This window comes from Juglans microcarpa x Juglans regia, chromosome 1D (genome assembly GCF_004785595.1).
Source record: "Juglans microcarpa x Juglans regia isolate MS1-56 chromosome 1D, Jm3101_v1.0, whole genome shotgun sequence".
In the NCBI taxonomy this organism is placed as follows: domain Eukaryota; kingdom Viridiplantae; phylum Streptophyta; class Magnoliopsida; order Fagales; family Juglandaceae; genus Juglans; species Juglans microcarpa x Juglans regia.
This window is the reverse complement of record NC_054594.1, coordinates 39,383,002-39,406,303: the sequence shown is the minus strand read 5'-3', so window position 1 is coordinate 39,406,303 and position 23,302 is coordinate 39,383,002. Positions and strand designations below refer to the sequence as shown.

Here is a 23,302-nt window from a genome sequence, read left to right as displayed (position 1 = left end):
TTCAATTATTTCATGACATTATTATTAGTTTTAGATAATAAAAAAATGGTTAAGAGGCATAAATCCAAGTTATGATTTAAATTGGTTGATAACTTGATAGCATGGTTTATGCTTAATTTTATAACTTGTGATTTAATGGGTAATATTTCTTTACATACATAACACATTTTTTATATTTTATTATTATTTTTAATTTTTTCTAGTTTCTATTTTTTCATATAAGCCAAAACGCATGCACGCAGGGAGAAAAATAGGAAGCACGCTGGGGAAAAGAAAAAAGGACCACGTAGCAGGGAAATGGACGCACGTCGCCAACTTTGAAGAGCTCCTCAAGGGGTCTAAACCGCCATTGTCCAACCTTCCTCTGACGCTTGTCGTCTCCATCTCTAGCCATCTTACTTGCTCTTTCCATTCCCTAATTTTTTATTCAGTTTTAGTTTGAGTTTTATGGTGTATTTTTTGAGATTTTTTGCTTAGAACCATTCGGTTTTGGGTATTCTATTTTCTACTTGTTTAACTTTGATGGTAGTTGTTTTTCTTGCTCCTTTAAGCTTCCGTTTACTAGGTATTACAATTGTTATAGATTGATTTTGAAATTGCGATTTGAATATAAGGATGAACCATAGAATCTTGATTTTAGGACTTTTCAATTTTCAGTTCATATTGTATCAATTATTTTCTAATCTATCTTACTTCTTAGCTTAGTTTTTTTAATCTCTTAGTTCCCTTAGACATTAGATTGATTAAGGGTTAATTAGGACTTAATTAATTTTAGTTTTGTTAATTAATTTTCTGTTAATTAAGCTTATTTAGCTTAGTTGGCTTCTTGATTGTTTAATTTCAATTTGTTAGATTTAGTTATTAATTTTGAGTCTTGCAATTAGTTTAGCAATTTTCGTTGGTTAGTAGGTGGGTAATTTAAATTTATTATTATTATTTTTTTGCCTCATTAGTTGGTTAATGTTAGATTAGTTAGCTTGTTTTATAATTTGGTGTTAAAATAATTTCGGATTTAATGTTTAATGTGCTATTAATTAAATTGGTTTAGTAAGTTCTTTCTTGGTTAATTAATTTAAGCGAGTTTAGTTTAGTTATTAGTTTGCTATTTTGCATCTTAGTCTTTTATTTTTCCTTACAATACTCAAAATTACAAAAATATGAATCTGGTCCACCACAAATGCCATTTTCATTCCCGTTGCACTATTTCATTCATTGCACATATCGCCACTTTCACTTTCTCTTTGTGAATATTTTCACTTTCTCTTCATGAATATTTTCACTATTTTACACTTGTTTGATTTTAAGCAACATTCCCGATGAGACGATTTAGGAATTTTATTCCTAATTATTACGCGATACCCTCCTACACTTGGAACCGCCTTTGTACAACTCATTTTTTAGCGAGTCAACAACATTGAAGGAACTTTTACCTTCCTTATTGTTTTTCAATCTAGGACACTCATTCTTGTAATGACCAAACACATGATAGTAATGACATTTAACATTTTTCTTGTTAGATTTAGAGCTACCACTAAAATTACCCTTACTCTTTTTTAAACTTCTTTCCCCGAATCTACCACCAAAATAACATTTCACAAACAAGCAATCGGCTTGATTATCCATGCCTTGTACACCCTATTTTGTTCTCAACTCCATAGAATTCGAAGCAGATTTTACATATACCAAGAAGATAGTATCTTTATCCTACAACATCGAGTTCACAAAATTATCAAATGAAACCGACAACGAACACAACACAATTAAGGCTTGATCCTCATCATCAAGCTTAATATCAATATTTCTCAAATTCATAATGATTTTATTAAATTCATCTAGATGATATCGGAAATATGAGTACCTTCTCTCATCTTGAGAGTATATGACGCTGTTTCAAATATAAACGGTTGTGAGCAACTTATTCAGATACAAACTCTCAAGTTTCTTCCAAAGATCAGCATCGGTTTCCTCATCAGCAATCCCTCTCAAAACTCCATTTGATAATGACAACAAGATAGCACTATTTACTTTATAATCTTATTCTCTTGACTGTGCAAGAAAATTATCAGTCACATTCTCATCCAATACCTTTGACAAACCTTGTTTTCGCAGTAAATCCTTCATCTTGATGCGGCACAAACTGAAATTGTTCTAACCATCGAATTTCTCCACTTCAAACTTTGCCAAGCCATCCCTCAAGATCCCGCATAGAGCTTGGCACTCTTATACCAGTTTGTTGGGATAAACCGGTTATCAAAGACTAATTTGAAGTATAACAGCGAAAGCAAAAATAAAAGAAAATATGACAATCACACATAGACCACTAAGATATAAGTGGTTCGGCTTAATGTGAGCCTACGTCTATTGTTGGGATCGGAATTCACTATCAATAAAGGTGGAGTACAAGAGATTAATCACAAAATTCTCAATCCTAAAGTCTCAATACACCAAATGAACTCTCAAGACTCTTCACAAAAGTATTCTCTCTCTCTCTCTACGATATTCGACTGCTGATCAGTTCCAAATATATTAAGAAAAGCATGCATATATAGTCTACGGCGCGAGAAGCCATAAAACTGAATATTCGCTTGAGTGACATGTCGAGCTGACGTTAAGGGTAGACACTTGCTCAAGATGACTGTCAAGTGAGTGTCAAGCGAACTCACAGGTTCGCTTCTCGCTGAAGCCAAGGTCGAGCCATAGTCGAGTAGGGTCGAGCAACAGTCAAGTCAAGCCTATAAAATGACATTTTCAACAAGAAATCAAGCCAAACTCAACATTTATAGTCTTTCTAATATTCTATTTTTTAATTTTTATATATTTCTCAAGGGTATTATTATGTCAAAATTGTGACAAAAAGGGCAGATGACGACAACTTTTTAGTAGTTAAAGAGGGTGATTATCAAAATTTAATAACTTGAGGGGGTGATTGCAAATTGGATAGCAATTTTGAACAAAATTTGTGTATTTATCCCTTATGTTTTTATAGGTTGAGTCTTGAAAAATTACAAAAATTGAAAAAGAAGTGTAATAAGACGATGGGTCTTGTCCCTCGACACTTGTCTGATGATTACAACAAGAGAGAGTAGCACATGAAATTTGTCACATTTTGTCCAACATTGTCACACATGCATCCCATCATTTTAGTAGAAACATTCGAGTTGAACTACCACTTTTTTTATACAGGGTGTAACTGGTCCGGTCCGATTTTGAACAAAATTTAGGATCGAAATGATATGTACCGATTTTGCATATTCAAAAACTGATTATGCACCGGTTATCTCTTAAACTGGTACATCTGATTTACTGGTTCTGATCCGATCCGGTCTGGTTTTCCAGTTTTATTTGATATTTTCTTTCCTAATCCAAGTCAAACAACCTAACCTAATCAAATAACGATTATCTACTTGTTGACAACAATCATTGATATCAATTACTGGCTTGAAAACAATAGCTACTGATGGCTGATTTACTCAATGACTGTAATAATATTGTGCAATGAGAATCACATGGATGATCAAAACCATTTTCATAATCACCTTATAACTAACCATTGTTGTTTCCTATCTAATGAAAAAGCATGGAATGACTAATGAGCCTATCTCAAGCGCTGGAGCATGTGAAGAGCAAACGGCCATTAATCCATTAACCCAGTGAATCATTTAAAACCATGCATAAATTCTTAGGTTTTAGCCATGGAACTTTCTGAGAATTTTAATAGATAGTGATGATTGACGAACAACAGATGCCGCATGGTATGAAGAGTTTTCCACTAGAATCAGAGGCAAATAATTAGGGAAAATAGTGTCTAATGATGCTAGACGTATTGCTAAAGTTTAAAAATATCTTTTCCATTCAAAAGCATCTAATGATGCTAAACATATTGAAAAAAAAAACGAGAGAGAGAGAGAGAGAGTACCGTGCAGGGGGTTGAGCTGTGCGACTGCCGAGGGAGGGACTGGAGGGTGCGACGGAGGGGCTGGGCTGCTGAAGAGGGATGCTATGGTTTTCTGGGAGGGGGGGGGGGGGGGGGGGGGGGGGGGGGGGGGGGGGGGGGGGGGGGGGGGGGAGGGAGAGAACTGAAAGTGATTTTTGCCTTTTGCCTTTTGGGATCGAAGGGGAAATCTGAGTGTTGGGGGGTGGGAAAGACGAAACGACGTCGTTTATAGTGATATTAATATATATAGTATATTATATATATATATATATATATATATATATATATATATTGTTATAGTGATTTAACCTATTAAAAAAAATAGTTATGGTGATTTATATCTAATTCTATAGTATAGTATTAGTTATAGTGATTTAGTATAATTATATTAGTATAACTATAATTATAGTCTATATTAGATTATTAAATATTAGTAGATATATTAGTATTAGTTATAGCTATATAATAGATTAGACAATATAATAGTATTAATACTAGGCTATTAGTATAGCTATATATTAGTATTAGTTATTAGTATACCTATATTAGACTATTGGTCTAAGTATAACTATAGTCTATATTAGACTATTGGTATTAGTATATATATTAGTATTAGTTATAGTGATTAGAATAACTATATATTAGTATTTGTTATATATAGTGAGTTTAATTTATTATAACTATATTATTGATAGACTATAGTGATAGTATTAGTATTACTGTATCATTATTTCATATGTAATTATTTAGTATTGTGATTTATATACTAATTTATATGTAAACTTAAAATATATTACTAATAGTAATATAGTATTAGACTATAAGTATTAGGCCATAAAATGAAAATTATAATTAATATACATTATATACTAATGTATATTAATATTACTAATTTACTAATATATTATGTACTTATCAAAAATAATATATTGAGAATTTTTTAGGTTATAAAAATTTAGTAATAATATTTCAGTGATTTTTTTTCTTTTTTGGTAAATAATTTTTTAGTGATGTTATTTACAACTTTGATATATAAATTCAAATCTTTTGATATTTATGATTTTTTTTTTCAATTTTAAACTAAATTTAAGTGATAAAAAAATATTGATGTGATTTATCAATTTTAGTCTAAAGTTTTACAATTTCAGTTTATTTTTAAATTAATTTATATTATTATATATAGTATATATAATTTATATATAATATTAAAAAAATAATTTAAAAAATTTAAAATCGAAACCAGACCTATTGTAGCCGGTTTGGCCATTACGGAAACCGATCGGGTCCAATTTTCCCCCTTTTTTTTTTTTTTTTTTTCACACCCCTGGTAGGCGTATGTGTGGAAATCCCAAGGTGAGGACACTTTTCAACTGAAGTGAAGGGTCTCCTCGAATATAAACCACTTAAAAATCCTAGTTTATAAAATTGAAGATATATATTATATATATATATATATATATGTGTGTGTATCATGATATAGACATGTATGGTTGGAAGTCTGGTTATAATCATTAAGATGGACCATTGAGGAGCTGTCGAGAGTGTGGATGTTAACCAGACAATAGGGTGCGACTACCAAAAAGAAAAATAATGTCGTTACAATAGGGTGCAGCAAGTGCCAAGTGAGAATTCTAAAAATTGGAGGTGGATGGGGAATGTATGCATGTATGTATGTGCTCACCATCTTTCCTCGTATGTCCCCCACAAACACCTCGAACCTTCTTCATTTTGTATTCCAATGATAAATTGAGTTCTCGTTTATATTTACAACGTATTCTATTACATCTAATTATTATAATTTTATTAAATTTTTATATAAAATAAAATAAAAAATTTAATTTTTTTAAATCTTAAAATAAAAATAATATTAAAAATATATATTCTAATAATATTTTATTTAATTTTTAACTTTAATATTAACTCATTACATCTCATCTATAAAAATAAACAATATCTCAATTTTATTTTTCTCGACTCTTAAGAAAGAAAAATATTTTTCCCTTCATTTCTTTTCTTAACAGGCACTGCCCTTTCAACTTCTATGATTAGATGAGATAAAATCAATCCCAAAATTAAATTGTTAAATTATGTATCGATTTATAATTAAGAAATGCTACGACTATCAATAAATTTATAAATTGACATAATATAATATATTGAATTTATTTTATAATATAAATAATTTTATAATTAAATAAATCATGATAACTCATATTAATTAATAAATTTATTTTTATAGAAAACATTTATCTTTATAATTTAGGCACAAACATATTTTTAACATGGATTTATAAAGCTATGGGAACGTAAAAAAGAGAGAGAATTTGGCTGTTATTATTAGATGCTATTGGGATCTGATTCTGGGTCTCTCGGATAATATCGAGAGACTCACGATTTACTTGTATTATCATGTGATAAAAATAAAAATAAAAAATAAGAAATACTGCCATATTTAGTAGCATCATGCTTAGGGAACAAAAAAACAAAAATGTCGGTAGAGATAGGTAGATGTCACCGGTGTCAGCCACAAGTGGACGGAGTAAGATGATTAGCGATAGACATTGAACACGTTGTCACGTATGATCTTATTTTGTCTTGTTACAACTGAACTGAATAATAATCATGGAACACGTCATATGTTACGATAATTTCAAACAAAGAAAATTACTATTAAGTACTGCTCATCAAAGTTTTTGACTTTCTTATTTCTACTTCCTTTTGAGATGGTCTTGGTTCCTGAATTCTTTCACCTAATATTGCAATTTTTTTATTAGATTAATATGTATAAAATTATATTTATGAGCTGACGTGGATAATACATCAAGTAAAACGCTTACATAATTTGAAATAGAAAATTTTAAACATTGAATTTTACGAATTAAATATTATTTATGTGAATGATATATTTGATACTAAATAAAATAAAATAAAACAAAAACTCTAAACACAATAACAAGGCGTTTAGAGGATGAACGTCAGATTTTTTATCACTAATATCTTCTGAATATATATAAATGGAGTTAAAAATGATAGGCTTTACAATAACCTAATAAAAAAAAAAAAAAAAAAGAAATGATACTTGCAGTTAAGAGTATGTAAGTACAATGCAATCATTTAAAAAAAGTGAATAAATATATAATTCACATAAAAAAAATTATTTTTTTAATAATAGATCTTATTATTTTTCAAAGCGATTGCACATGACTTTTGCACTCCATGACTGTATGTAACATTACTCTTTATTCTTCTTAAATTAATTGATTCATCATCCATATTACATATTTGATAAGAGAAAAAAATTAAAAATTATATCTAATATGTAGTATAAAGATGATGAGTAAATTTTTTTATAAAAAATTAATAAATATAGATTCCACAGTCCTATCAGCGGGAGAGCTATTGTGATAAGTAAAGAGAGAAAAGCATGTGCACTTCACGTGGTTTCGAAAGGGCATGCCTGGGGCAAAGATATTTTCCTGGAACAACATGGGCAAGCCAAAACCCTTAGAGCATTTACATTGGCTTGGCCAAATTAGAAAGTTAGCTAAAATTTACATAATTAATATAAAAAACACCTCACATTAAATTGGTCAAATCTAAAATAAGATAGATTTTTAGTACAGTGATTGGTCAAAGATAGAGAACCACAATTGATTCACCAAATATTAAAATACTAATTTTTCACTCTAAATAAATATTAAAATATTAATTTCTCACCCTAAGTAAATACTATTTGGTTTGTAATTAAGACATTTAGATGAGTTTAATCAAATATTTTTTGTTATTAACATTAACTAACTTTTGAAAATATGATTTTTTAGTATTAATTTAATTAGAATATAATTATTATTAATATTAAATTGGTAGAATTATAAAATGTGATATAAATAAATTAAATGAGAAATTATTAATTTAATAATATTTTATTATTATATAAAAAGTGAATGACTAATTCAATATGGTGATTGAATTTAAATGAATAGGTAAATGTAAAAAAATGTAATAATAGTTAAATTTTAAAAATATATTTAACTAAACCAATGAGAATGCAGCCAGCAAACGCGGAAACATTACTTTAATGAGAAACGAATCTACTAAAATCTTTATAAAATAGGATTTCAATGTCCCCACCTTCATTATTTTGATCATTTTTAATATTGCTTATATATACGGTCAAGATTTGATTAGAATTCTTAAATGGGGGAGCCGAATCTTTGAAACTGGAACAAAGTCTGCAGCAAATAGAAAAGGAAATACAGCCGACCTGCATTTCAATTGTACGGCTATGCCTCTAATGGGGTTTGAATCTGGACACCAAACTTGGAACTTGATTATATAAATTCATGGGAAATCATTTATGTTTGAGTAATATCATATATAGTTTAAGAATGTATAAGTTCCGTATATTCTTTTTGAAAAAAATTGAAATTTATTATTAAAAAAAAGTATTCGCTACAAAAAAAAATGAACATTTGTAATAGATTATTTGTGACGAGAATAAACTTATTTTAACAAGAAATAGTTATTTTTGCAAGAAATAACTAGTTATAAATAAACAATTTTTTATAATAATATATATATATATGTATATACGGGATTTGCATAGTCTAAAATTACAAATATTATTTCTCTATTATTTCTAAAGAGTAGTCTCTCTCTTCTTCTTTTTTTCAAACTTGTACTACAAGTCCTCAAACTCTCCTATGGCTAGAATCTTTTTTATGAACATGTTGGAGAAGTCATTGGGAGAATGAATGAATCCAACGAAGGTCTCTACACATCCTGATTCATGCACCTGTGCATTCATTTGCTGAACTTTATTTCTGGAGCTGGAATTATTCATGAACTTCCATTGCATTGCTAGGGGGAGGTGAAGAGCAGGCGTGCTGTGGATGCAGCGTGGAAAGTGGCGTGCCCATGCCTTGAATCCCAAATATAATAACACCATTACTGGGTAGTGTGGATGTACGAGGAAGAGAATGACAAGCAGCCCACATGAAGATGCAATGAATTGAAGGACGAGGTAGCCCTTTGTAAAAACTACAAATAAACAAGTAGAGCACTCTCATTGGATTATCTATTTATTCATTAGTAATTAATAATTTTAAAAATATTTTAATTTTTTTAATTATGAAATTATTTTATTTTATCATATTTTATTCATAATATTATATATTAATTAAATTATGGATTAAAAATAGAAACTAGAAAGACGTTGATAGAAACTTCGAGAGAGAGAAACAAATGATATAAAATAGATTTGATGAATAAATAGTGTCTTTCAAATTTGAAAATTACTTTAAAAATTACTGTAGCTATATTTCAAATATTTAGAATATAGCTATTCCAATGTGATACATTTTATGGTTCAATAGCTAAATTCTCATTGGATTTAGCTTTTAGCTTCTCCTTTATGTTCTTTCAATGCTTGAGCTTATTTTTACTCTAACATTCTCATTTGGCTCATTTAAACTAACATATGTTGATGTTGCACACAAGGAGGAGACCGCCTGGGAAACGTCCAACCATTGCTGACTCAACTCCACTAGCAAATGACACTCTATGACAACGTCGAGATCATTAGTGATAGACCTCTAGGCAAGAAAAGTGAGAAAGAAAGTGAGAGAAAGAGAAAGTCTAGAGAAGCTGAAGATGCTGAATTTAATAAAGCGTTAAGTCACATGACTGAGGATAGAACTGTGTGTATGGTGGATAGGAGAGAAGTGGTCACCAAGGCCGAAAGTGATCGGATGTCATTACTTACACTTAAGAAGAATAAGTTTGATATAGAAATCATGAAATTAGATCTAGATGGTATGAATGCAATGCAACATGACTACTTTCAAATACTTCAAAAGGAAGTTTATGAAGAAATGAAGAATCTGAATAGATGTGCATCCACATCTAAATCTCCCTCCACATATTTTGGAGGAAAGTAACTCATGTTGTTGGTGTCTTTTCTCTTTTGTGCTGATTTTAGTATAAATGCAGAACAATATAGTAGATTTTATTATGTTGATTTTAGTGCCTGCCTAGTCACATATGCTAAAAATATATGATTGGGCAGCCACATAGTAGATGACTCTTTTGTTCTCCTTTTGTGGATCTATTTTGTGGAAATAGAATTCTCTTTTGTGATATAAGATGTAGATGTATTTTGTAAAAATATAAAGTCCTACTAATGTATTTTGTGGATGTTAGACTTGAATGTATTTTGTGAAAATACAAAATTATATTTTGTGGATGTTGTTGTGGATAAAGTTGTATTTAATATTTGAAGTTGTTTTGTGCATCGCCCAGATAGAGAGATCTTCTATAGTTCTTTACTCGAAGTGAAGAACCATTATTTGTTACAAAAAGCTGTACAAACCTGAAAAGAAAAAAAAAAATCGAAAGAAGCTCTTCAAACCTGAAAAGAAAAAATAAAAAATCATTATTTGCTACTAAATAACACCCTCACGTATATAATAACAATGCAAAAGGGTGTAATCAAAGAGTACTGATACATCCAAGTAATCTAATAAAACATAATAAAAGAAACATTTATGACAACACTTTTAAGTTAAGACATTTATATAGAATTTTAGATAAGTTTAATTAGACGTTTGTGGTAATAGCATTAAATGAAAATTAAAAAAATATTAATCCATAATTTAATTAAAATATAATTACTAATTAATATATAATATAATGAATAGTAAAATATGATAAAATAAAATAAATTCATAATTAAAAAAATTAAAATATTTTTGAAATTATTAATTACTCATTATTATATAATGAATAAATGGATAATTCAATGTGGAGATTTGATGTAAATAGTCAAAGTCAAATTCATCTTATATTATTTTATTATCATATGATGAAAAAATGACTATTCTAATATAGAGATTTATGTGAATAGAATAGTTAAAAACTAAATTCATCTTATATTCATAAAAAAATATACTTTAATTTTAACTAATCTAATGAGAGTACTCTAAGAGGAAATCCACTTGGCACATGCCCATATTATAGATATGTCCATGCCATTCAGGCTACACTGTGGAACCATTTTTTTTGTTTTAATGTCCATTTGGTTTATCTCTGTGCATGTACACTGAATGTAGAATGAGAGAGAGTGAAATTTACAAAACTAATCTCAAAATATTTATGAATATTTATTTATTACTTTTGTATAATCTCTTTGTAGTTAAAATATTTTCCGGATCGCTTCGTTATTGTAGCCATCTTCAGTGTAGACATTATGAGAATGAAATTGGTTAGCAATAGACAGTTCACACATTCCATCTGTATAATGGTTTGATGAAATTACTATTTGCGTAATGCATTCAAAGTCAATCTCAAACAGAGAAACACCGATACGAGTTTGGATTAACAAAAAAAAAAACATTAATCAATAGAAGCTAATTTGGGAAGGTTTGAAAAGTCTAATGTTTGAAATTAATCGAATAATTCCAAAGATATATATACTTTTATCAATTTATAAAATTATCGTCAATTAATATCCTCGGGATGGACGAAATTGTCCTCGATCCCAAATGTCCTGGATGCTCACACCACAAGTCGTGAAAGTTTGAAAGTTCTCATCTTGTCATCCCCGAATAAACCTGGTCTGTTGTGTGCAGCTAGCAGGCTGAGCTGCGAGCGATGAACCGGAGGTCCTGATTCCTGAAGCACGCTCAAAATTCGTTGACACTTATCAATGAAACTTTAATCCAGTTTCTGAAACTGTTGGTCACTCCCACCACCAGCCTCATATAAATAAATCTATAATAGACAATCATCGTTACCGCAAATAATCAATCATTCAATCCGCACTAGGATAACCTTTTTCGTATCAGTCGCCATGGCAGCGCAACCAAAGAAGATCATAATTGACACCGACCCTGGCATTGGTAAGTCGCCTTTTCTTTTCCAAACGAATCCTGTTTTCTACGAACAGTTTCTGGACAGTTGAAAGATCATCTGGATGTCCAGGATTTCTACACTTCATGACCGTAGGTCACCAATCATCCATGTAATTCGACGAGTTAATATCGAAGTCGCCGTGCATGCCCTGTTTGGTTGCTGATAAAACCCGGCAACTGGAAAATGAATTAGAATTCTTATTAAATATCGGACTTCTCATCGTATCGGACCCCGGGGAATCGAATAGCTTCAATCATTTCTGCAATTGGCTTAGTGGGTTCCATTTAAATTTATTATTATTATTTTCGCACCAGCTCTGTCTTTTTGGTTATCCACTAGAGGGTTCTGATTTATTGTAATCGTAACAGGGCAAAATTATCTAGTATTCCAATAAAGATTGGAGTTCATAGGATATGGCGCCTTAGGAAACAAAATAACTAAACCCATATTTGCAATTGGTTAATTTGGTTCTATGGGTTTGTTTCAAAATCTATGTTTATGTTCCTTTTTTTTTTCCTCTTCTTATTTCTGTCATCATTTGAGTTGGTGATGCATGCAGATGATGCCATGGCGATTTTTCTGGCATTACAGTCACCCGAGGTGGAGGTGATTGGACTTACAACTATATATGGGAATGTTTATACAACCCTAGCCACGAGAAATGCCTTGCATTTGGTATAGTTGATGATGTTAATTTCATTTATGGCATTTTGAATTATATCTGTTATTCTCGGTATCATTTCATCTGCTGAATTGAATTTATTTTAAAATACTATTAGAATTAGCCTTTTTTCCCTTAGCTTGAGGTTAACTGTGTTAGCTCTTCCCTTATGTTTATGATGCAGCTTGAAGTTGCCGGAAGAACTGATATCCCTGTTGCTGAGGGATCTCACGTCACAATTACTGTAAGTACAGACAGAGACACGATCCTATGGAAGACCTGTAATTTTATTCTTGCGTGAGAAAAATAAACAGGGTATTCTGTTGGGATTGTGTATTCAATAAAAAATATCACTTATTGGCCTCATAATGAATGAAAGCATCTATTCGTCTTGCTCATAATGCTTTCTGACTTATAGTTAGTGTTGAGATAGCGTTCTAGATGACTAAACTGAGATTCCCCCCTTTGTCAACTTAACAGAGGAAAAAATAAAAGAAAACTACTTCACTTGTTGCAATAATGATCAGCTTCCATTGGAAACCTCATTTTGAGCTACTTAACTCACTGAAGAAACGAACTTAAGTTTACATGATAGCATCTAAACTTGTTCCAGCAGAACTTCTATTGTAGATTATGTATCTTCTCTCACATAATCTCAACTTAATCTCAACTTAATCTCATGCACGCTTCCACAATTTTTATTCACGAACCACTCATACAAGTAGGCAGTGCGGTATGATTGGAAGGTTGTGGTTCACCAATTCATGGCGTCTTCATTCATTTTATTACAGAAAGGAACGAAACTTCGTATTGCTGATTTTGTTCATGGTGCCGATGGACTTGGGAACCAAAATTTCCCTCCACCAAAAGGAAAGCCAACTGAACAGTCGGCAGCTTCTTTTCTCATTGATCAAGCAAACCTTTATCCTGGAAAAGTCACAGTGGTGGCACTGGGCCCTCTTACAAATGTTGCACTGGTGAAGTATCCTGATCAGCAGTGTGGTATTTAATGTTGAATATCATCCATCACATTTTAAATTATGTTATGCATTGGTATAGGCTATCCAACAAGATCCTGCATTTTCTAAGAACATTGGGCAGATTGTTATTCTTGGTGGTGCTTTTGCAGTCAATGGGAATGTGAATCCAGCAGCAGAGGCCAATGTAAGTTACACGTTTGCTGACTCCATTTCCAACATAAACTTTTAATATACGTAGATCAGTGATTTATCCAACTTGCAAGCATGTCAAATGGAGGGATGGGAGGAGAGTGGAAATCCTTGTCAAAAGTTTAGAAATATTGTTCTGCGAAGTACTCTCTTCTTAAACTTTTTATCTCAGAAGAAGCTTTGGTAGTAAAGTTTATGGAGCAATCTGTATACTTTTTTCTAGAACAGATCTTTTACTGATCTCCTTGACTGGTCATTTCCTTCCTACACCCTCCTGCCAACTTGGATTGGGTGACCAGATTTTTGGTGATCCCGATGCTGCAGATATTGTATTCACAAGTGGAGCAGATGTTTTGGCCGTGGGTATAAATGTTACTCATCAAGTTGTACTGACAGGTACTCCTAGGCAAATTTGTGGTACTCATTCTTAATTTTTTTTATGAATTAAAATTTATTAACCATTTTGTTTAATAGCATCATGTCAGTACCTTCTAAGACATGTCCCAATAGTTCTGGCCAATGATATGGATTCTGTTGTGCTATTAGTAAATTTAGATCCGTGTCTTCAATGAGACTGGATCCACCAATCACGACAGTATTACTCATTAGAAAAAAATGGTCTTTTATTGTTAAGATAAATTTTATTCCATCAAGTCAGGTTCCATTATATTTTTGAAACCTACGTCTGTGGTTTTCAAAATTATCATTCAGGATTTCTTTTGTCAAAACACCACAATTTCTTGTTTATTGTAACATGGTTAATATTCTTGAAGGTAGAGAATTTTTCAATACCCTGTCAAGTAAATTATTTAAATCATTGAACTTTCAGAAACCTATTCCCACAACATGGTGCTGCTTTAGATTGTATACAAAGATTAAAAAATATGAAAAAAAACTAATCAAAGATTTTATTTATAAAAAAAAAAAAAAGGCAGAGGGCGTGGTCCAACTACACAAGACGTTTACAAGAGATGCACCCAATTAGAAATAGAAAAGCCAATCAAAGTATGAGATTAACACTTTAAATTTGTAAATATTGCATGATTCTATTCAGTTTCTTCTTTCACTGTGATCTTACTTTCATCAATTTTGACACATTATAGATGCTGATAGAGAGAAGTTGGCAAGGTCAGACGGGAAATTTGCCCAGTACTTGTGCAAAATCTTAGATGTGTACTTCTCTTATCATGACGATGCATACAGCACGAATGGTTTGTTTTTTTTTGTTCTTTTTTTATGAGCAGATGAAGCTTGAAGAGTTGGTAGGTAACCATTCGATTTTCTGAAGCTGGTTTTCATCTTTATGCAGGAGTTTACCTTCATGATCCAACTGCCCTTCTTGCAGCTGTTGACCCTTCACTTATCACATACACAGAAGGTGTTGTTAGAGTCCAGACCTGTGGCATCACAAGGGGACTAACAATATTATACAACAAACAGAAAAGGTACGACTCTGTCCGGTTAAAATCAACAGCTTGATGGTTGGTGTCTTTTCCATTTAAATGCCATATTCTTGTATCAGAGGATGGGGTTCTAATTATAATAATGACATGGATGGTTAAAGGCGCCCAAGTAATATCTTGGTTAAGTTGTTTCGTCCAGCATAGAGTTAAGATTGTAATTGAAATCCTAATTTACATATTTTAAGAAAAAAAGGCAAGAGCCATTGTAATCAAACTAATTACCCTACATGCTAATTCGTTTCTACTTTCGTTGCAATGAACCAGGTTTGGCGAAGTCACCGAATGGACCGATAAACCCACAGTGAAGGTTGCGGTCACAGTTGATGCTCCTGCTGTTGTCAAATTGTTAATGGAGCGGCTCATGGACTCTCGAAGCATTCAAACAACTGATTGATATATAATTCAGAGGACATAGGTCGTAGTTAACCGTCCTCGTGATGATCATCGTTTGTAACAACACGATCCTAAAATTTAGACCATAAAATAAGTTGAGAAATGATAGTTACAGTTGTGAGTGTGCAAGTGTCATGCAATTACTTTGAAAAAAGTGAATAAATATGGGATCCACATAAAAAAAAAATTATTTTTTTAATAATAAATCCTACTATTTTTCAAAATGATTACAGCGCTTGTGCACTCTATAATTATATATAACGTTACTCAAATATGTTTTATGTGTTTTCATATTGTTAGAACATTCTATTATGGTTGTTATTATACTATTGTCATTTTTATAAGAATTCTGTCATTGATACGCTATTAATTTTAATTCAGATTATTATTATTATTATTATTATTATTTATATCTTTATTATAATAGGACGAGTATGGATAAAATATTTTTAACTTCCACGTTCTTCATCATCTCTCAAATGTTACTCATTCTGTAACCGACGGAATCAGAAAGAACGTTTTCTTTTAAAACTCTCATTCTTCCCTAGAAATCCTCCCAAAATTGGAGCAATTATCCTCATGGCAACATTCTGTCCATCGTCATGCAACGACATCCTCCCACGACAACTTAACAAACTTGCAACTTCAACTTAACCAAGCTCCACCACAATGTCGCGAGAATAAAAAATAAATAAAAAAATAATCAGGGAGTAACTCGGAGTAGTCACCTAGCTACCTACCGAGAACCACGACAACCATCGTAGCTTCATCCTTCTCATGGGTATGTTCAGTGGCTCTTCACAATAGTCATGGCAGTAACCACCATACACGTCAGATCCATCACCAAGCCATAGCCTCACCTCGCCTCAGTCTATGTCCCACCCAACTCTCAAAAATAATGAGAGGGGAAAAACTACGTTTTCGAGAGAGATGGAGGCTTGAACAAAAACAAGGGAGATAAGATTTTCATCATGAAGAAGATGAAATTCGACGGAAACAAGGGAGAGGGAAAAACTACATTTTCGAGATAGAAGGAGGCTTGGACGGAAATAAGGGAGAGCAGATCTTCATCATGAATGAGATGAAATTCGACAAAAGAGGGAAAATCTATGTTTTCGGCTTCTTCAAACTTCAGAGAGGCTTCCTCACTTTTTCAGAAGGGAGGTTGAAGAAGGATAAACTTTTTAATCTATTAAGTCATACTCCATGGATTGCCACGTCAAGCGGGATGTTGAAACGGTTAGTGTAGCTTTTTCTTAATAGTTAATAACAAAGTAAATTATAACATTCAAAAAAAAAAAAAAAAGTAAATTTTCTTGTTACTTTTTTTTCTGACAATTATATTTTTAAGAAGAATAAAATTATTTTGTTTTTTCATTTTATCCATTCCATTCGACCGTTAATTAAATTTTTTTTTTAATTTAATGATTAAGAAAGTAATTTTAAATATATTAATATATATTTTTTTATTTTTTAAAAATATTTAAATGTATTAAAAAAATATAAAAAAAATACTGTAAGAGTGGGACCACTCTTTTAAGAATATGTTACTAGGAATATCAGATATATATTGCATAAAAAAATATATATAGATACAATTATAATATAAGATCCATTAACAAGTCCAGCAGTCATAGTCATAGGATTATTTGACAGTAACCGAAGGGAGGGAGAGAGTCCGGAGGGATGCCTCCCTCCCTCCCAGGCCTCGGGGCCTCGACTGTCCGCTGTCCAGTCGGACTAGGTAGGCCCCGCCTCAGCTTTCCGTCGAATCAATGGAGCTCATCTCTACTGTCTATATATAGTCCACCACACCCACCTCCCCAACTTCCCCACACATTTGATTTCCACTAGAGAGAGAAGAAACCCAGGCTCTACTACATACATACATGCTCGGGTTCTCTCCTTTTTCCCCGCAGCACAAACCCTAGCGAGCAGAAAAAGAATGAAAATTGATTAGATGGCTCAACTGCTTCTGAACCCGGATTCTATCAACATGGAACCTGCAGTCCCTGATTCTTCCCTATCCTCTCTGTCTCACTCCGATCCATCTCTGACCCGTAACGTTTCCTTCAGCCGACTCAACGCCCAGGCCCCCGAGTTCGTCCCCATCACTCTGCCTTCCACTCAACCCCCCGTATCCTTGTCCCTCCTCCTCCTCCTCCTCCTCCCCTCCTCCTACCCCGCCGCCGTTTCATGTACCGATTCACGGCCACGCGATCCCCGTTCATCACCACCATTCTCCTCACCACGTTCCGGTTCACTACCATCCGCATCCTCATCATCAGTACTATGCCGGCGGCTGTATCTTTGGCGGAGAGCAAGAAGTGGCAGTCCAACACCACCAAGCTCAGATCGTGTCGGATCACGGTCCCACTTCGTCTTCGAAAAGTAAGCTCTCTGAGGACTCTACTCAGAAGATCTTGAATCAGGTGACGTGAAGCTTCACTGCTCAGAGGATTCAGAACCAACTTCGAACTGCTTTTTAATTCTATTTTTAGTTCTTTTGCTGTTTGTTATTTTCAATTCGTTTTTCGGTACATTATCTTGTTTTAATTCTATTCGTTTTTTGATGGATAAAAAGTAATACTGCATGGGTGGTATATTTGAATGGAATTGCTTAAAACTTCCTTGAAAGTGCAATTTCTATCTCAGTTTTTGGTGACACTCTGGTATATAATTTAAATCGTTGAAATGCTACGTATGTTTTCTATCACCTTGGTTCGAGTCTTGCCTTTTGATCTTTCTGTATGACATCAATCTGTAGGTGGAGTATTATTTCAGTGATCTAAACTTGGCTACAACTGACCATTTGATGAGGTTCATTAACAAAGATCCTGAAGGATTTGGTAATTTCCTTGTTACTTTATTCTAGTTTTAGTCGTCTATCATACAGTTGGAATCGTTTGTTTCAAACCCCGTTGTACACTTGCTCTGCTTTCTACGGCACAAATGATTTCTTCCATAGTACCTGCTCACTAGCAACTGCTGCGTCTTAATAGTCTTGCAAGTTGCAAACGCCAATACCCTCAAAATCATGTTCACATTTTTAATTCTCCTGTTTCTGGTGAAGTTACTGTTACGGGGTATTAATCTATGTGAAGTTTGCTTAACTTTTGTTGTTTTGGAAGTCGACCAACCATTTTAAATTCCTTCTAGTAATCTCTCTCTATATATAGTGCCTATATCTGTTGTTGCATCTTTCAAGAAGATCAAGGCTCTCATAAGTAGTCATTCCCAACTGGCGACTGTTTTGCGGAACTCATCGAAGCTTGTGAGTTTCTCCGTACACTCTTGCTTCATGTACTTCACTTTTATCTGTACACGCTTGCTTCACATACCTCACTTTTATTTATGTTGCATATCACTCTCTTTTTCTGATATTTTCCTCATGCTCTGCAGGTAGTTGGTGATGATGGAAAGAAAGTTAAACGCCAGCATTCCTTGACTGAGTTGGATATGGAGGAGTTGCAAGTTGGTTATATTCTCTATGTTGTTTCATATGATTTTACTTTTTGTCGGGGTTTAACCGGGCAAAGATATGTTGCGTTTGCACGGTCTCCGGAGTTCCCTGTCATAAAAAAAATAACTTACTTTTTGTCATTAAAGATGGCTGGCTTCTTTGTTCATGATATTCTTCTATTCCCTTTAAGGCAAGCATTTTCTGAATGATTGTTTTCTAAAACTTGCATGAAATGCATTACATTTCTATTTGCTGCAAAGTTACATGTTTTCTAAAACTTGCATGTAATGCATTACATGTATATTTTTATGCTATATCTTAAAGTTCCCAAGAACTAAGCTTTGTTGTCACTTATTATCATTATTATTATCATCGTCATCATCTAATACTCGTTTTCATTGTCAGTCTCGCATAGTTGTTGCTGAAAACTTACCTGAAGATCATTGCCACCAAAACTTAATGAAGGTTTTCTCAGCTGTGGGAAGGTATCAATATTCATAACACTTCTACTAGAAAAATGTTAAATCCAATCCCTTGCTTGTGGAAAATCTTCATCAGTAGTAAAATTAGAATGTGTTGACGTTTCCTTTGGTAGTGTGAAGACAATTCGCACCTGTCAGCCTCAAACCTCCAATGGGGGAGCTTCTTCTGCACCCAGATCAGGAAAATCTGATAGTATGCATTTCACTAACAAGGTAAGCATGCAAGCAGACACACTTTTGAGAAAGTTATTTTTGGTGGTTCTTTTGTTAAGTTTGTAATATTTCCTAACCCTTAGGGGATGGCTCAAGTGGTAAAGGCCTTGGGCTTGGGGGTATGCTCCTTACAGGTCTAAGGTTCAAATTCCCTTGAGTGCAAACAATCTCTAGAGGTGTAGTGCCCCAATGGAAGGCCTTAACTATATGACCTATACTTCAAAACGACTAGTCAATAATACAATTGGAGTTTCATAATCCTATTGGAACCTTATAAAAAGCAAGAACTTTTCCTTCCCAAGTAATGTGGGATCTCATTCACCACCTACATTTATCCTTATCATATGGAGTATCACAATCTTCCCCCTTAAATTTTCGACGTCTTCGTCGGGCCTATCTGTTGTAGGTGGCATGGCTCAAGTCCCACATTTCTGGTTGGGATAGACTCTGATACCATTTGTAACACCCCAATGGAAGGCCCTAACCACATTGCCTATACTCCAAAAGGACTAATCAATGATACAATTGGAGTCCCATTAGAACCTTATAAAGAGCAAGAACTTTTTCTTTCCAAACAATGTGGGATCTCATTCACCACCTACACTTATCCTTATCATATAAGTATCACAATAAACTGGCTCTGATACTATTTGTAACACTCCAATAGAAGGCCCAAACCACATAGCCTATACTCCAAAATAACTAGTCAATAATACAATTAGAGCCCTATTAGAACCTTATAAAGAGCAAGAACTTTTCATTCCCAAGTAATGTGAGATCTCATTCACCACCTACCATTATTCTTATCATATGAGGTATCACAAGGGGTCATCGGACTGAGGGATTTTTCCTTAAATTACCCGATGTGCACTTGCGAGAAACTCCTTGCCGAGAGCCTGTGCACCCCCGAGATTAATTGGGATGCTGTTTCCGGACGCCCGATGCCAATAAAAGAAAGTTTGTAATATTTCTTTCATTAACTTTTAGTGGGGTCAGTTTTTCTGTCAGAAATTGTATTTGTTTTTGGCTTTGACTACATTGATACCATTTCCTAACAAATATAAATATCATGGAGTCACTACATAGCCTTAGTATTTGCTGCTACCACGCCACATGGTGGACTTTGAAAGTAGATGGAGCTACGATTATGCATGTCTCTATAAGTTCCTTAAAAAGAAAGGTAAGAAAAATAGAAAAAGCCAACGTTATTGTACATTGGTTATGCTAATGTAACTATTAGGGTCCGTTTGGCAACACAACTGTTTTCAAGTATTCTAAGATATTTCCTTCCCAAAAATCACTCAAAACACAAAACATTTTTCAATTCCAAATCTTCAATTTTTTTTTATCTAATTACTACCCAATCATTACAACTTTTCCCAACTTCCAAACAAAATGTGAAAAAAAAAATCAATTTTCAAAACAAAAATAATATTAAAAAATAATATTCAAACAATTTCTTAACTTTATAAACCTTTTATTCAATTTTTTTTTTCTCATTTCCCAAAATCCAATAAAACATCTTAACTCAAAACACTACTATTCATAGCTATACTGAGATATTCTAAGGATCCAAGTGGGCCCTTTTAGAAATGTCTTCTCTTGCCAATTGCCATACACAATCACTAGTGTTGAATGAATCGAAGTCATTGGAGGAACCTATGATAATTTACGATAGACTATTGTTGTTTTTTATAATTAATTTACGATAGACTATCATTGTATTTTATAATTAATTTACGATAGACTATCATCTAAAGTTAAGATTTTGAGATGGCACACTCGATGAAGTAATTTAGCATTACTGCAGTTCCAATTTTAATTTTATTAAATCAATAATCAATTGAATGTGAAAGTCTAATAAGTAATACCTGACCCTTTGTTTCATATGTAGTGGCATGCTTTTGTGGAATATGAATCTGTTGAGCTGGCTGAGAAAGCAGTGAGTATTCTTGTTTTCTGATATATGAGAGTAATATCTCCTCTTTGTTTGTTATACACGTGTCTAAATCCTATTTTTGCAGGTTGCAGAGCTAAATGATGAGGGGAACTGGAGGAGTGGCCTGAGGGTCCGCTTAATGCATAGACGCACGGTATGTGTCAATATTGAATTATTTTTCTTCTTTATTCTTTGTTTGAGTCAGTGATGGTGTATTCACTAATACACTCCACAAGTTAGAAAATAAGTAAATAAATATTACAATTTAACACTAAAACAAAAGTAATTGTTAACAAATAAAAAATAGCCAGCCAGTTTATTGGCAAAAAGAATTTCCTTCTCAACCTGAATACCTTCTGGAATAAATGTATGATTTAATTCAAACAATAAGATCCAGGAATTGAACAAGAGGAGTGACTGAGTGTGGGCATGTGTATGAATGAAAACATGAAAATCCGACACTGTATATGCAATCTTGGTTGGTCCCAAAATCTAGAGTATGTTCCTGTAGTTTCTGATGCAGTTGTTTTAGTTGGAAGCAATTCTAGGTTAAGTTTGATAGAGCCTGTTTGATGTCTATGCTAGTTTTAATGTCTATGAAATAGTCCATTGATGCTTCTTTTAAAAAATTTTCCATTCCCAGTCAAAACCTTCTTCAGTGCGAGGAAAAAAGGGGCATGATGGGGAAGTGAACTTTGAGGGAGATGATACTTCTACAGATGATCAGCAGCAAAACCAGATAAAATTGGAGTTTAATGACCAACAGTCTGATGTCCATTTGCATGAACATACAGTAAGTGCCAATGAATTAGCCGAAAACAGTTTTAGTTATTACAGTATTTTTTTATTCTTCTCAATTATTTGGTTTAGGGAGAGGAGCACGGCAATGAGAAGGACGGTGGGCAGAAGAGAGTTCGTAGCCGTGGCCGAGGCAAGGGACGCGGGCGGGGTCAATACCACCACCATACTGTCAACAATCGTGTAAATCATGTGGGAACTCCACCTTCAAATAGTACAATCAATATTGAGACACCAACTGTAGCCAAGCAACCTCCTGGGCCGCGAATGCCAGATGGCACAAAAGGATTTGCAATGGGACGTGGAAAGCCAGTTGCTGTGAATAATGCTTGATTACTTGGCATTCTACATATTTTTTCAACAGGATTTGCTAGTATCTGTGCCTGCAAGTGTATGCATGGGAGGAGAACTGTCTGTCTTCTCCCGTGGCGTTGGTGCATTGATGGCAGGGTTTTACAAGGGCTTTCTATAGATTGTACTCTGAAAGTGGGTGGTCGAGTGAGCAGTATAAGTTGAATGCTTCCGTCTGTTTATGTAATCCAGCACAGACAACGACAACGACAAGAAATAGTCTTCGTTTTTCCTTTCCTTTTGTTTTCTTTTAAAATGTATAGAGGGGGGAAAAATAGCGGGGGAGTCGCCAATACCGTATAGGTAGTAAGTGTGAGTGAAGAAATGACATTACAATATAGAAATGACTGTTCATTATATACCTCTCTTTGTCCGTCTCTCTGTAGCCTCACCCCTTAGAACCAGTTCTGATTTTTATAAGTTCGAACCAGTTCTGAGTGTCCATAATCGTGGAACTTAAAACAAATTCGAGTGCTCCACCATAATATAGGAACATATATGGTTTTGGTTGGTTTTAGGACCATA

The 23,302-nt window shown here is 33.3% G+C and overlaps 1 protein-coding gene and 1 pseudogene across 1 annotated transcript; both read left to right on the top strand.

Annotated features, from left to right (window-relative positions):
- The first annotated feature begins 11,502 nt into the window (after nucleotides 1–11,502).
- Nucleotides 11,503–15,707, top strand: LOC121240449 (probable uridine nucleosidase 2). The gene is made up of 9 exons (XM_041137915.1): nucleotides 11,503–11,832; nucleotides 12,405–12,520; nucleotides 12,691–12,750; nucleotides 13,298–13,483; nucleotides 13,566–13,670; nucleotides 13,975–14,071; nucleotides 14,779–14,886; nucleotides 14,985–15,120; nucleotides 15,403–15,707. Exons 1-9 carry the CDS (start codon nucleotides 11,784–11,786, stop codon nucleotides 15,530–15,532), a joined length of 987 nt encoding a protein of 328 aa, XP_040993849.1. The 5' UTR covers nucleotides 11,503–11,783; the 3' UTR covers nucleotides 15,533–15,707.
- A 1,494-nt stretch (nucleotides 15,708–17,201) lies between these two features.
- On the top strand, nucleotides 17,202–23,134 carry LOC121251443 (annotated as a pseudogene).
- Nucleotides 23,135–23,302: the final 168 nt, after the last annotated feature.

What these genes read in the sequence shown, in the direction of transcription:
- LOC121240449 (XM_041137915.1), top strand. Translation starts at nt 11,784, where the DNA reads ATGGCAGCGCAACCAAAGAAGATCATAATTGACACCGACCCTGGCATT. An exon ending in GATCTCACGTCACAATTACT is followed by an intron (nt 12,751 to 13,297) that starts GTAAGTACAGAC and finishes ATTTTATTACAG; the next exon opens with AAAGGAACGAAACTTCGTAT. An exon ending in ATCCAGCAGCAGAGGCCAAT is followed by an intron (nt 13,671 to 13,974) that starts GTAAGTTACACG and finishes TTGGGTGACCAG; the next exon opens with ATTTTTGGTGATCCCGATGC.